The sequence below is a fragment of the Limulus polyphemus genome, unplaced genomic scaffold, assembly GCF_000517525.1.
Source record: "Limulus polyphemus unplaced genomic scaffold, Limulus_polyphemus-2.1.2 Scaffold3748, whole genome shotgun sequence".
NCBI lineage: Eukaryota > Metazoa > Arthropoda > Merostomata > Xiphosura > Limulidae > Limulus > Limulus polyphemus.
Window position 1 is genome coordinate 123 of NW_013669358.1, and position 15,267 is coordinate 15,389.

Sequence of the window (15,267 nt, forward strand, 5' to 3'; positions counted from 1 at the left end):
CCCTTTATTAACCAAAATTGTCATAATGAATACAAATTCAGAATATAAAAAAAGTTAATAGAACAGTCAGAGGTTCATTCACAAACATACATAATACTCCATATCTTCCTGTACTCATGTTTTAGAGCCCATCCCGAGAGATTGCATGGATGTTTCTTCAGTTCTCTCGGAATGCCCACTAATTTGGCTGGTTGTTTGACTCATTGGCCATTTTGAATGTGGATGAAGAGGAACTACTGCTTCTGGAATATGTCTTCTCTCAAGAACCTTCAACTGCAGAAACATATGTTATTCCTCCTACCTATTTATCCCAACATCTGTGTCCCATTGTTGGCTGCACAGGTTCAGTATACCATTACCTCTTACAAAACTGACTCCTTTGTCTGAATTAAAGGGCCTGATAGGCAAAGAGGTTCCTTGCTGAGAAGAAAGTCTTCTGTTTGAGTGTCCTTTAAGTCCAGTCTTTTTATGAGGCTGGTTTACCCCACTTCTTCTCCCAAGAATCCAGTTCTGAATTCTACTTAGGCACTGCTTGGCTACATATTTCATGTAGTCTAGATTATTATCTAGACTGCTTTTTAGCTTGTAGATTTATAATGTTGGTTTTGTTTCATATTAATTGTTTCCCACTTTGTGTTTTTTCTAACTTTCATTATTTCAGAGGTAAGTCTAACTGACTTGAATTTTATATTTGAAAAATTAAAATCAATTTAAAACAAGTTCTTTGAAATACCTTCCCTCCTGCCTCCCCATAAGTCAGATTTCATCATGAGTGCAACTTTTAATAAAATATAAATTATTGTGAGAAAGCAGAAATTATGTAAGATCACCTGACACTTAAGCAATAAGTCATGTGGAAGATGGAAGAGTGGAAAATTATGGGTAAGTGATGCATGCTTTGCAATGCATAAATGACATTCAGTAAACTTTTAGTTACGAGTTTTCTTGACAACATTAGCTCAAATTCACAAAGGAAAGGCTTTCAGTATTCCAGAGGTACATACCTGTTTCAAATTCATTTTAATTCTAAAAATGTTATATTTAACTCATTTAATTATTGCAATTATATATATATATATATATGTCTAGATATTTCATGAAGTGACCAGTTTGTATGTTAACTGGTCTGTAATTTTGTTCATTGGAACATCAGTTAAAGTAGTAAACTTTTGCAAAAGTCCAGTGTTTATTGATCATCCTAGCAGTGAATAATGTGAATATCTAGTCTCCAAAATGGACTAAAATGTACCAAAGATAAGTTCCTCTGATGGTCCCCAGATTCCAAGTCTTTATGGGCTGGGACCTAGGATCAACCAAAAGTTCCATTTGTTCTCCTCATCCCTGTAGAGTACATATAATACGGAACATAAGTATGTTTTAGAAAAAAATTGTGTTTAAATGTTGAAACCCCCTTTTGCCAACAACTGATTTGGTTCTCAAACACCAAAATTTTCTGAAAACTGTGATATCACATCTTAGGTTCCTATTTTATGCTTATAGATAAAAAAAATATAAACATATTTTATGTGCATTTTTGTTATGTAAAAACATATAATTCTATTTGATGAAAAACATACATGTAACTACTGAAAATTCATATTATGTGTAAACAGAAATTTTAAGATAAAAGTAACTTCAAATTCCTTACAAAGTTTTGGCTCTATTCAGATGACAGTGAAAACACCATATCATTTTTTTATTTTCTTAATGCATTTGTGCTTCTAATTTATTATATTAGTCTTGGAGTGTTGGTATGTTATTGGTTGCGTGTGTAAAATTATTCCAAAAATAAAAAAAAACTTTGTTTAATTTTGAATATTACAGATGTTATGTGGTAGGGACAGTTGGGAGTCATGGATCACTTTTGGGTCTCTCTGAACTTTTACGCTATTTTCCTGATCAGAAAATATCTGTGTTTGTTGGAACTTGGAATATGAATAGCCAGGTGAGAGGACACATTACACTATAGATATGTGGAGAAATACATTATTATACATTTTGATTAGCTTATAGAATACGTTGTTAACAATGAATAGATGATTTCTAAAAAAAAAGGAAAGGGTGGATTCAGATTTTCACTTTTTTTTCTAACAGGTAGGTTTTTAAGGTCAACTTTGAAGAATCAAATGACCCATGTTATATACACTTATGTCTGTGATTTATGCTAAAAATTCACTTTTATTATAGTAGTCAAAATTCATGCATACATGTGTGTGTGTCTACATATAGATATTTATATATTTGTACTAAAATAAATCAGTCAAATCACACTGTTTCTAAGAAGTTAGTTCAGAGTATGGTCCCCATTGATTAACAAGGTGGACTGTGCAGTTGCAGATCCAGCATTCACATGCTATTACTGAGAAAAATAAAATCACTCTCTGCACTTTGGGAATATAGATGTTATAAAGATGATGGCTAACTCCCATTATTTAGTCAGACAAGAGTAGCTTAAGAATTAGTGGTAGGTGATGTTGACAAGCTGCTTTTCCTCTAGTCATTTCAAAATTAGAAATGGCTAATGCAGATAGCCCTTGAGTAGATTTTTTGTGAATATTCAAAAACAAAGAAACAATCTGAAAAGTTGGGATTTAAATATAAATATGAGAGCTAAAAACATAATGTGATGAAACTAGCTAAATATCTTGGAAAGTATATGTAATACAAAATTTAAAGTGAGATGTGTATTTTAATTCTGGTAATTTTCATTGAAGTTGTTTTTATTAAATTTTTTGAATTAATTAGCTGTTCAGTTGTAACAAAACTATAGGGTAGGCTAGTGTATAAGTAAAAGTTTAAAAAAAACATTTTTGGGAGTCCTGTAGCAGAAATTTCATGTTAATTTTCAATGTATCTTTTTAAATAGTTTTGTACAGAGACTTTCGTGAACAGTAAAAATATCACAAATAATTTCATATATGTTATAAATGATAAAACCTAAAGTATATCTTGCTGTGATCCAATAGTGTAGCCAGGTAAAAAATGTTGGGTGGGCCTGAAGTTACAATGGATGTGTAGCAGACATACAAATCCTTGGAGGCAAGTTATAGATAACTAAAAAAAAGTAGTATTTATGATTTATTCTGATATGATACCTTACCTATTCTCACATAATAGCTATTTATGTTCAGTGCTGCTAATCTATGTGCAAAATGTTTTCACTTGCCACAAGCCTTGAAACTCCCACCTACCCCACGATCAACATGGTTCATTGCATCGTTGTATGCAAATCATCATGAGACAACCATCCACCAGTAGGTGTGCGACACACCCTCTTGATGCACATGACTCCTCCTATTAGGCAGTAGTCGTGTGCAGATGTTTCATGCATCACAAATTTTTTTATCTCTTTTTCAAAGTAATGCTTTCAAGTTTTTACTATTTTTTTCTTGCTTTTCTCACAGTCGATTATGAACTCGGAATTTCATGTCACAACTTCAGCTATAGTTAGCATTACTTTGATTGTCGTGACACAATCTTCATGTGTGGGGGTCTTAGCTGGGAATTTTTTGGCCATCATTCGTAGGGAGTTTGAATTTTACATGTCTTGTCTCTCTTTTCCCAACATTTTCCAAGATCCTTCTGTCCCTGTAGTACCTGTTCATGATTAGGAGAATCTTGACAGTTTTTTCAATGCCTTTACCTCTTCTGTAGAATCTACTAGGCCTATCTGAGCCTTTATGGATATGTTTTCTCAGATTTGTTACATTTGTTTTGTATCCCTAGTTTCGTATGATCCTGTCCCTTAAAAGTTACATGCTGCCCCATTGTCTGATTACCTTGTCTTCCTTCCTTCTCCTGATGCTAGAGTACATGCTGTGCACTTCATTTCTCAATTGAGGGCTGGTACCAGCATTCCTTTTCATCTGCTACGGGCTTCGTATCACTGTATGTTGGCTTACTTTCATGTCTTTGATCCTTTTCTTGACTTCCAGCAATTGGAGTCATATTCGCCCTCATGGGAGGCAGATCTTGTGAATCCTGTGAGTTTATTCCAAGCCCAATTTTATTGCCTTTGACTTCACTTTACATGTTTCCTTTCCACATATCTTCATGACCTGTGGATGGCTCTTTTTCTACATAAGTCTATTTTTGGAGATATTTCTGAATCTTTGGAGTCACATATGGAATCTGCAAGGCAACACTCAACCCTTTCTTCTTTGGTTGCTTGTTTGTCTCAGCCTGCTCCCATACCTTACACTATACCTGTTTCCTATCCTTCACCCTCCCAGCATTTACCTGTTCCTTACTCCAGGGGTTTGTCATTTGACTCGCAGTCATACTCGTTGCAGCCAACAGTTCAATAAGTTATTCTTGGTGTTTACGTGGTGGATTGCTTAACTTTTGCTGCAATATTATTTAGAGTTAATTTTTAGGCAAAAGTTCTTTGGAGAGAAAGAAGAAGAGAATGCCATTTTTCAGGAAGAACTGTGGTGATTAAGGTGATCATCGGTCTATTTGGGTTTAAGTTTAATAACTAAATAATAATCAGTTTTTGTTGATTACAAAAAATACACATAGCTAGGTATTCCATTTTTAAATCTTTTGCAATGTGACAGAGAGAGAGGAGTGGCCCCAAATTAAGAAAAACATTTTAATCTTACAATAATGGCTGGAGACGGCTTGAATGGGTAATATTTAATACTTAATATAAGTTTAACATAACAGCAAATGTACAACGTTTCGACAAGGTTTTGTCATCATCAGGTACAATGCTCATTGCTGCAGTTGCAATCTTCTATGGTAAAGTGAGTGTATTCCTAGTTGAACCTCATAAACTTCAATATTGTTTTAGTGATTAATGAGTTCAAGTGCTTAAGATTCAACCAGGGATAATTAGATCTACCACTCAAAGACTTTGTTTGTAGTCAAATTAGTGAATACTGTGAAGAAGCCCAACCCCAATGGTAGTGCCAACTGCTAGTTGAAAAAAAAACAACGTTATGCTTATTTCAGAGATTTTTTTACTCTAATAAACATCCCAGAAAATTTCCAAGTGTGTCAACTTGAATATCTTGTTATTAACAGTAGTAAATCCTCTCTTAGTCAGAAAATGAGTATGCTTTAATTGAAATTGGAAATATCAGTGAACTATATTAAATAGAATACTTTCAATTTTTTTTTCTTTGTACCCTCAGGTTATGATTTATCATTCTACTACATTTACTTAGCTCTGTTAAGCTTTTACCACTGTAATCCTACTGCTTTTCTCAATAGGTCAGTTGGCTCGGCATGGCTAGGTGGTTAGGGCGCTTGACTCACAATCTGAGGATCGCGGGTTCGAATCCCTGTCACACCAAACATGCTCGCCCTTTCAACCGTGGGGGCATTATAATGTGACGGTCAATCCCACTATTCGTTGGTAAAAGAGTAGCCCAAGAGTTGGCGGTGGATGGTGATGACTAGCTGCCTTCCCTCTAGTCGTACACTCCTAAATTAGGGATGGCTAGTGCAGATAGCCCTCGTGTAGCTTTTCGTGAAATTCAAAACAAACAATAGGTCAGCTTCTGCTATAGGACAACTGAGTTATTCCTTTGTTTTGTACTTCCTTCTACCACAGCACTGGAATGGAAACATTATATAGATTTAACATTTTATTATTAAGTTTAATTTCAGTTAGTATACAGAGGTAACATACCTTATATTAAAAATATTTTAGAGCCTCACCACCCTGTTACAGTCCATGTAGCCACATCTGGTTATTCCTGTTTGGCAACCTTGCATGTTAACAATAGGCATATAGTGTAGTTTCCATTGCAAAAGGCCTCACTGTAAGACTGTCATGTCTATAGCACACCCCTACACCCTTCTACGTCTCTATGATCTATGTAAATTTCAAGGATGACAGTTTCCAAGCACACAGAAATCCAAAGGTGTTGCATCAAGCAACTTGACTAGTATGTCTTTGTATGGAATAGCACGAATACCCATTTCTTTTTCCAGCTGCTTTGGGTATGCAACAGTTGAATGCATATGTTGTAGAAGCAAATTTTACATATAGCCAAGTGGACAGATTTTGACACATACCTTTTGTGTTAATGGATTTTCACCTGTTACAAGATGCTGCACCTTGCTTAGTATGGCTGGAGTATAACTTGTTGCAGATCTTTTTCTGGATGTTGCTGGAGCTTCAAGTTGATCCCTAATCCTTTGTTTTTTCAATGCCATTAAGTGCAAAGAAGTTTTAGAAGTTCCTGCTCTGAAAATATCTTTATGATCTAATGTATGAATATTTGCATCAGAAAGTTTTGTTACATACCTTTTCCAAAAGCAGTGACATCAAACTACCTACAAATACCAAAAAAATGTCAAGATGTAGTGTTGATAATTGTCATTCCATCAAAACTTTATATTGGTTTTGGTAGTCACGTTATTTGCTGAGTTGCATATTCAAAATGATTTCAATATAACATACCCAGTTCTCTGTACTTATGCCTAAACCATTTTTCCTACTAGTTTCCTGACATGTAAAAATACTTGCATATTTTAACACTACAATAGTTTGGTTTGAATTTCACACAAAACTACATGAAGGCTATCTGCACTAGCTGTCCCTAATTTAGCAGGGATAGACTAGAGGGAAGGCAGCTAGTCAACACCACCCACCACCAATTCTTGAGCTACTCTTTACCAATGAATGGTGGTATTGACCATCACATTATAATGCCTCCACAGATGAAAGGGCGAGCATGTTTGGTGTGACAGGGATTCGAATCCATGACCCACAGATTGCGAGTCGAACTCCCTAACCACAAGGCCATGCCAGGCCCTCTAGAATAGACTGATGATTTGAATATGAGTTATTGACTGACTGTGGAGCTGGATAGTGCTAAAGTAATTCACTGACTAGTGCTGATGTGACTTGTATCTACATATTTATTCCTATCACTTGCTACTGAATTTATAGTTGGGTTACTTATTGAAATAATTTATTTTCAGGAGAGGAAAGAAGTTTATGATTTTTTTGGCAATGAATTTATACTTGCCTCTTTTATATTCAATAAATAATCATCATTGACTTAGAGATGTGTTTATCTAACAAGCTCCAAATTAGTACCATAATATAAATCTTATGGATTACTAAGATAAATGAATATGAATATTATGTTGGAATTTTAAGATATGTTAAGCAGACTTTCCTTTCTTATACATTTTACCTATATGATTGTCCTAAATTGTTGTGTTTCTTTTATCTCAAATCTTGTTTAGAAGCATTCATTGAGATTTTCTTTTTTGAGGTAGAATACATTTATTCCTTTTCAGATTTTTTGTTGAGATTAATTTTTGTAGCATTTTTGTTATTATGGACTTTAAATGATATATATAATCTGTGTAAGATTAACACTGTAAAATGTACAGATATGTGAGCATAAAGTTAAAATAGTATCAAAAAGTGTTACTGAATAATTTGAACTCCAACTTTTATTCTAGGAAAGTTATGATAAAAATAGGCTCATGATGTTAGAAAAACACGTAGGTTCAAGAAATTAATTTAATACAAAGATATGATACCCTATAACCTGTGTGCTTTTGAAAGATGGACCTTTCTTCTTCAGGGGCAAACTGGAAATGACCATATAGAGCAAAATGTGAGATGGAGTGAAGTTTGAGTGACATCATGCAGACCACTATGGAAATCCAGAAGTATTTTGAGTAGCTTTCAATTAGTAATAGTAATTAGAGTTGTAATCCAATAGGCTTCTCTTATCTCTCTGCTCAAGCTTGTGAAATAAATCAAGATCCTGGAATCAGTGACTTTTGTGCATCTAATGTGAATTCTCAATTTTTACCCCTAATCTTTCTAAGATTTGTTATTTTTTATGATAATTTTCAATGTTATCTTTTTAATTATATCTGTTTAACATTCTTTTTTAACCAACCTTTGTACCTCACTTTTATTGTACTTTATCAACACTTAGTGTTGTTTCTCTTTATCATTTTTCCTTTTTTAAAACAATACATCTCTAACTTCTTTATACCTAACATTCTTGTTTCTGGTATTATTGCACTGGAAATGAGAAACACTTATTACAATATATTGAAAGCTACTCAAAACACTTTCTGATTTCCATGGTGACCTGCATGACATCACTCAAACTTCAATTTATTTTGCACTTTGCTTTACACGATTATTCCCAGTTAACCCCTAAAGAAGAAAGGCCCACCTTTTAAAAGTGCTCAGGTTATAGGATATTGTATCTTTGTGGTAAAAATAGACTGATATCCTTAAAGAAAATTGAATAGTATTCTGTATCTAGAAATTGAAGCATAAATAAGATGTAAGGGAGTATTTTGTTATCAGAAAGGTGTAAAATTGTTGCATATTCAGGATAAGGGGAAATTCTTGCTTCTAGAGTAGGAGTAGTATGAGTGTACCTATTGTCAATCCTAGGAAATAATGGGATGAGACATTTAGACCAATATATCTTGAAAGTCTATAGTGTTTTTCTGTCTCTCACAGCTTCCACCCAAGGACCTAGATGATTTTCTGCTTCCATTAGGGGTTAATCATCTTCCTGATATTTATGCTGTTGGCGTTCAAGAAGGAGTTCAGGATAGGTATGCTTATGATCTCCTTTGCACCTTTTATCATCACATGTACATGAATCTTGCTCCCTTAAGCAGTTGGAGATTACAATAAATCCTAGTAGATACAGACAATTTTACTAAACTTGTTGACATGTTATTACAAACCCTTTTTGTAGAGAGTTAATTGTGTTTTTATAGGAGCAATATGCATATGCTAATACAGAGGCATGTTGCTTCAGATGATGTGCCACAGTTGATCTTTTTAGCACCTTATATTTGTTCATGGCAAATTCTTAACCATTTAACATTGCTATGCTACCATGGAAGAAAAAGTTTCATGCAACAAGATTGTTAAGTATAGTATAATCAAGGGACAGAAATATTTTAGAAAGAGGTATCTTCAGTGCATCATCATGGGAGCTAACAAAATTCAAAACAGGACATTTAAGAAAGCAACATGCTCTGAAGCCAATCCTGGAGCAACAATCTCCCTTGTAAAATGATCGCTACGGTTACAAAAGAGAATCCTGAATCTCATAAAGTAATTTTGATGAAGTTGAGCATATATCTTGGTACTGTGTCAATAAAATTATAAGCAAAGATTTGTAATTTACAAAGGTTCACAAGGCAAACGTTAACAAGCTTCCAATCACACCTCAAAGTCTGAGACAATATCTTACCTCGACACACACACAGATTATCTTGATCCCTTATACAGCTGCCTATGAGATCTGCATGCCACTAGCCTTGAGCTAACTCCCACACAAAAATAATGTGTTTAAAATAAACTACACTAGTGCATGATGACATCATCATGAAATGATAACTCTCCACCAATAGAAGGGTGACACAACCTCCTTGTACAGTATCTCCCCTTAAGCACTTGTGCTCAAAATAACTTCATTCTTTTCCTCAGTATTGTCTAGAACAGGTGTGTTTTTAAACTTATTAATGAATTATGTGAGATTTGCAATAGTTACGAAACTTAAATTTTGTTGGTTTCTTTAATAAAAAAAATGGAAAAACATTTCTTTTTTCCTGCTTACCCATTACAAATTCTCAAATAATGATAACATCCACTTTGTCCCGTGATAGTAATGAGGTTCCTAGCATGGAACGTATATCTGTTGGGGCTACTGGAGGCTCATTGTCTGTGGAGGACATGACAGCCAATGTTAATGTGTAGTGGGCTCCTTCATGCACATTGATTTTCTCCTCCCATTCACTCACCCAATGTTCCTTCTCCCCAATTTGGACATAATCAAAATGATGATGATTTTGACAGGCTATCTTCCCGAACAGGGTTTGCTCTAGTCACAGCTTTGTCTATGGTGGAAATTCCTCACTCTTTTTCATCTCTTCTTTGGCATGATTTTGCAAATATGTTCTTTTCTTTCTTTTTCCCCTTTATCTTTTGATTTCTCCCTTAATTTACTATGTGAAACCCATACTTTAGACTGCTTTGTCTTCCTTCCTTCACCTGATATTAGGGTCCATGCAGACACATTTCATAAGCACCTATACACCGTCCTGGCTTACATTTCTTCATTTCCATCCCTCAATTCCCAGTATTTGGACTTTTTTACCTGCTTTGGAGGTGGACCCCTTAACTTTCATTTCCTTTCTAAGGCCCACTTTTCTTACCTTTGTTTCTTTCTTACCTCTCACCACTTCACCTAATGTCTGAGGCACTTTATCGTGCTCAGTATGGGTTTCCTCAAGAGATGTGTTCTCTTCTTTTCACCACATTGGCTAGTACTTCTTCTGCTATATATCTTCTTACTTGGTTCCTCTGCTGTTGGAACTTACTGGGATAGGATGCTCTCCTGGCTACAGTATGCTTTCCTTCCACTTAGCTCTGTGATCTTCATTGGGCTCCATTTCTTTGCCATGATTCATTAGAGACCCAAGCTGGGGGTGGCATAACATCAGTCCTTCTTGTTTCCTATGATTTTTTCTTTCTCACCCTCACTATTCTGTTCCTATTGATAGGCCTGCTGAATCCACGTCTCCCAAACCTTTTCCTACTTCCCATCCTCCCTCATCCTGATGTAAGGATCGTTGTTTGTCTGTTTCTCTTTGTCAGTCTTTGGTCTCCAGTTTCCTAACAGATGGATTCTTCAGGTTCTCACCCATAGCCTATCTCTCCACTTCTCTTCACACCTTCTCTTTCTTTTCTTTTCCTCCTCCTTCTGTTTCCCCTTTATTTACACTACCTCAAGAATGTGGTCTTGGATCTCTTGGCCAAGTATGACATTTAGAGGGTATTCACCCATACACCTAATTACCACTCTTGTCTTTTTGTGGTCTTCAAGGTGACTGGAGCCTGGTGTCCAGTTAATGACCTGTTGTTTCTTGACTGGTTTCTTCTCATCCCTTGGTTCTGTTTGGAGGGTTTCATTTCTCTCCAGTATTTCTTTTCACCCAAACTGTGGATGATCAAGGTTATCAGTTAATACACCTTTTTACACATTATTATTACCCTATTCTCCAGATATTTTCTTTGTTTCGTCCACCCAGATTGGATCTTGCAAATCCATGTTCTTTCTTCTGGCATTGGGTCTGCTCCATATGTCTTTATTTGAGTCATGGGTCATTCACCCACCTTGTTCACAGATTGTGGCTGAGATTTGATTATTACATGGATGATTAGCTTCTTCTCATCTCTTCCAAAGAAGCCTCCTTCTCTCACACCTGCATTATTCTGCAGGAGGCTGCTTGTTGAGTCTTTCACATTTTTTCTCATACTTGTATTACATTTGGAACATGTGGGTGTGTTGTTCATCTCCCATCTTGGTCTGGCTAAGCCTTCACTATTTTTTTTATGAATAATGGAATGCCTTGTCACCAAGATTTGTGTTTCACATTGCCACCCTGTGCACAAAGTTCTTTTCCTTTTGGGAACTCTGGCTTCCCTTGTACCACTCATTCATTCAGGCCACATACCCATGTACCTCTTCCATTTGAAATTGCAGGACCAATGGAAACTTTCTCAGGATCCTGTCCTTGAGTGTGAGCTTTAGTGGTTTGATTGTGCCAACACCATAAGGGAAATCCCCTTGGCACCCCTCAACCACATCTCCATCTTTTCGCATATGCCTCTCTGTTGGGCTGGAGGTGGGGGGCATTTGAACAAGTACATGACTTTGGTGTGTGAAATCTGGAGGAGCATTTACTTCATGCTAATGTCATTGAACTTCTCACCATTCATCAGGCATTTCCCCCTTTACATCCTCTTCTCATGGATCAGTCACAGTCATTTGTTATATCAACCATAAGGAGGCTACTCTTTCCAGGCCTCTTTGATTCCTCGCATTGGACCCACTGTTTTGGGCTTATTCCTGTTGGGTTTGTCTCACATCTTGTCATGTGCCAAGGGCTCTAAACTTGGTGGTAGATTGCCTCTCACAGCCAGACAGTGTTCTAACCATAGAGTGGTTTCTCCACCCTCAGGTTTTTCATTGGGTTTGCTCAGTTAAACATGCCTTTCATCAATGTCTTCACCACCATTAACATCAGACTTTCTCTCTTTGGGTCCCCAGGTTATCATCCTTTGGCCCTGGCAGTCAGTACTCTAAGCCATGACTGATCTCACCTTTTTTTGTATGCTTATCCTCTTCCTCCTTCTCATTTGTGTCAGGTCCCATTCATGGTGCATCTTTGGCCAACACAACCCTGATTTCCCCCGCTTTGTCAATTGGCATCAAGGCCCCCTCTTCCTCTTCCCCATTCCTACACACTTATTCAATCTATGTTTCCCTTTCACCTAGGAGTAATGTCCCTTCATCTTCACATATGGGATTTGTCCAGTCCATTACCTGCAGGGCTGGACTCCCTGGTCATATAGCCATTTTCTTATCCAATTTCTGTCGTCCTTCAACTTTGTTTGTGTATCAATAGAAGTGGTGTATTTTTTTACATTGGTCCATCAGCCTCCCTTTCTCCAGACCATCTACTTGTAGCCCACTTTCTGATCTTTTCTACGTGGTTGTTTGACCATGAATTGTCAGTTTTCACTGTTGCTAGTTCTCAGATGCTTTTATCAACTACATTTCATAATTCTCATTGCTTTCAGGTTTTTCTTCACCTGTCCTTTCCACTTTATTCTGTTTTTTCCTTTTTCATCAACCTCCTAGTCCTACTCACATGCTTGACTGGGACTTTGACATGGTTTTTCATGCTCTTACATATACTCTGGTTGAGCTATTGGCTTCATGTTCCTTATACCTTCTTTCTTTGAAGCCATTTTTTTTCTCCATGTCTGTGATTGCCATCACTTGGATGTCTAAGCCATCAATGCTTCCTGCAATCACTTTCACTACACTTACTTCCTCCTTTGTTCAGATTGGACCTTTCTTCCGACAGCTTTGGGTGCTCAGGAAGGTGATTGTTGTTCACATTTCGTTGTATCAGGTTCATCATTTATCTCACTCTTACATTTCATTTTCACCAAACCTTCGACAAGATCCACCACGCTGGCAGGTGGATGATGCTGTACACATTCATCCCTAGTTATCTTCATTATCTGGCTATTTCATCACCTGTAGGATTTTGTCTCCCTCCAGTCTCTGTTCTTCAACGAAAATACATACTGTCTCTGAGAAGGGTAGGTACATTTTCTTTTTCAGCATTCTTTTCCCTTTTATAGGATCTTGCCAGATGGCTGGTATTGTTTCCGAGGGTGTGCTTGTTTCCCAAAATTCACATCGAGCCAAAGGTAATGGAAAACTCTCAACCCATCTGCCCTGAATCTACCAATTGTTACTGTTAAGATGGGGTATTCAACTACCCAATTTAGTTTGCTCTCTATCTGTAACAATAATTCATATAGACAACTAAGACAGGTCATTAGTGACCAAAGAAAGTGATAACAACATGGTTTTATTTCCACAGTTTAGTCAGAATGACAAATTTTGCCTGTCAGAACTAATCATTTCATTTAATGTTTTAGTAATCCTTTAATCTTTTGTTTATTCTGTTGAGGTGTTTTTATAACATCTGAGCTACCAAAAAAAAACATTTTAAAATTAGATAAACTGACTTTTGAAATACTGAAAGCCTTACCTTTTTGATTTGAAACATAAGAATCAGGGGATCACATATTAGCTCTGCTTTCCTGCCATGATTTAGATTTTCATGTTGTCAATCGTGCTGTCCACTTCTTTCTTATGCAACTATTTCCTTCAATAATAGAATTTCTATAACTAGTAGAAGTCCTTACTTAGACAATATACCTGTAGCATGCAGTGCAAATTGTAGTTGCTACGTTAGCTCTTATGGTTCCTCGTATTCATGTCATTTTATATTAATATTTATGATGGGTATCATGATCATGTAGATGCGTAATTTGCCCAAAAATTGTTTTATTTTTTTATTTTTCATTAAGGTCAATTTTTTGCTCAGGCCTAATAAGCTTCAGAATCTACTCATACTTTTAGTGTGGCCCAGCAGATGTAAGCAAGGTGGGTCTTTATGACTCATTGATCGAATCTGTTCTGGATGACTTCTTCATCCAAATTTTTGAGAGTTATCTATAGACCCTTTGTTTGTTATTCCTTGAGTTCATCATATTCACCACATGGAAAAGAAAATGGGTAAATCTGGATATGTAAACAAACATCTCTGAAATTCCTATTCATTACCTGAAAATCCCGAGAAAATAACATTCATAAGATTCTCATAGGTTCCACCTATAATGGAGGAATATCTAAATAACAAAGGAGATAGGAAACATTGATGACCAGGAAACATTAATTATAACATCAGTATCCTCTTGTTGTGAAAAAGGTTTCAAACTGCCAGATCCAAAATCTAATACAAACTGTAAGAGCTGAATCTGGATGATGAATAGAATATCCAAGCAAAGAAGTGACTTCTTGGTTTATGGCCCTCCCTTTTTGATCTGGCTTCAGGTCTTATATTTCTATGCACGTGTAGTCTAACCATTAACTTATCTTCTACACATACTCAACATCAATTGTAATCATTAAATATATGATTAGAGGATTCTTGTTCAATTGTTACCTCTCACTTTATTGACCTCCCAGCTAGTTTCTTCTCAGGGTGAATTGTTTATGAGTCCAAGTTTCAGCTTTTGCATACTCAATATCTCATTAATTTGATATTTCATTTCAATATTCTCCTAGGATTAGTGATTGAAACATTGTACCTGAACTAAAAAATAATATTCCTTACTGTAAAAGCTGTAACTTGTAATAAAATAAATTACATTTTGTATTGTAAAATATTTCTGTTTTAAGTTATTTAAGGTAATTATTTTGCATTAAAATATTATGATATTTTGGCTCTTAGATCGTAGTGTCAATGTATTCTAAAAGTGTGAAACAAGTTATCTGTTTGTTTGGATAAAATACTATAAGGTATAATCAAACATAAATGTTATTTCTCTTTTTTTTATAGCAATCAGAGATCACTGTTGATATTTTAACTTTGTTAACTATGAGTGAACTTCACTCTACTTATTTTCTGTTTACTAGGAGGGAGTGGGAGATCACTCTGCAGACTACCGTGGGGCCGTCACATGTTCTTTTCCATTCTGTTGGTCTTGGGGTGTTATATCTAGCTATATTTCTTCGAAGGGACCTTATCTGGTTCTGTTCTGGCAAGTTTGACACATCAATTTAATTTTTCGTTATTTATATTAAATATATATATATATATTGGTGTACTTGGTGACAGTATTTTTCTTGTAGGGCAGTATTTTGTTAAACTAAGACC

The 15,267-nt window shown here is 35.8% G+C and overlaps 1 protein-coding gene across 1 annotated transcript in view; it reads left to right on the plus strand.

The window, feature by feature from the left end:
* Positions 1–1,798: 1,798 nt before the first annotated feature.
* LOC106469965 (72 kDa inositol polyphosphate 5-phosphatase-like) overlaps positions 1,799–15,267 on the plus strand; it is a gene marked incomplete at its 5' end in the record, with an annotated part of 31,978 nt that continues 18,509 nt past the window's right edge. The window contains 3 exons of the mRNA XM_022398529.1: positions 1,799–1,945; positions 8,462–8,559; positions 15,027–15,151. Coding sequence (XP_022254237.1) covers positions 1,799–1,945; positions 8,462–8,559; positions 15,027–15,151 — 370 coding nt within the window. The remainder of the gene's footprint in view (positions 1,946–8,461; positions 8,560–15,026; positions 15,152–15,267) is intronic.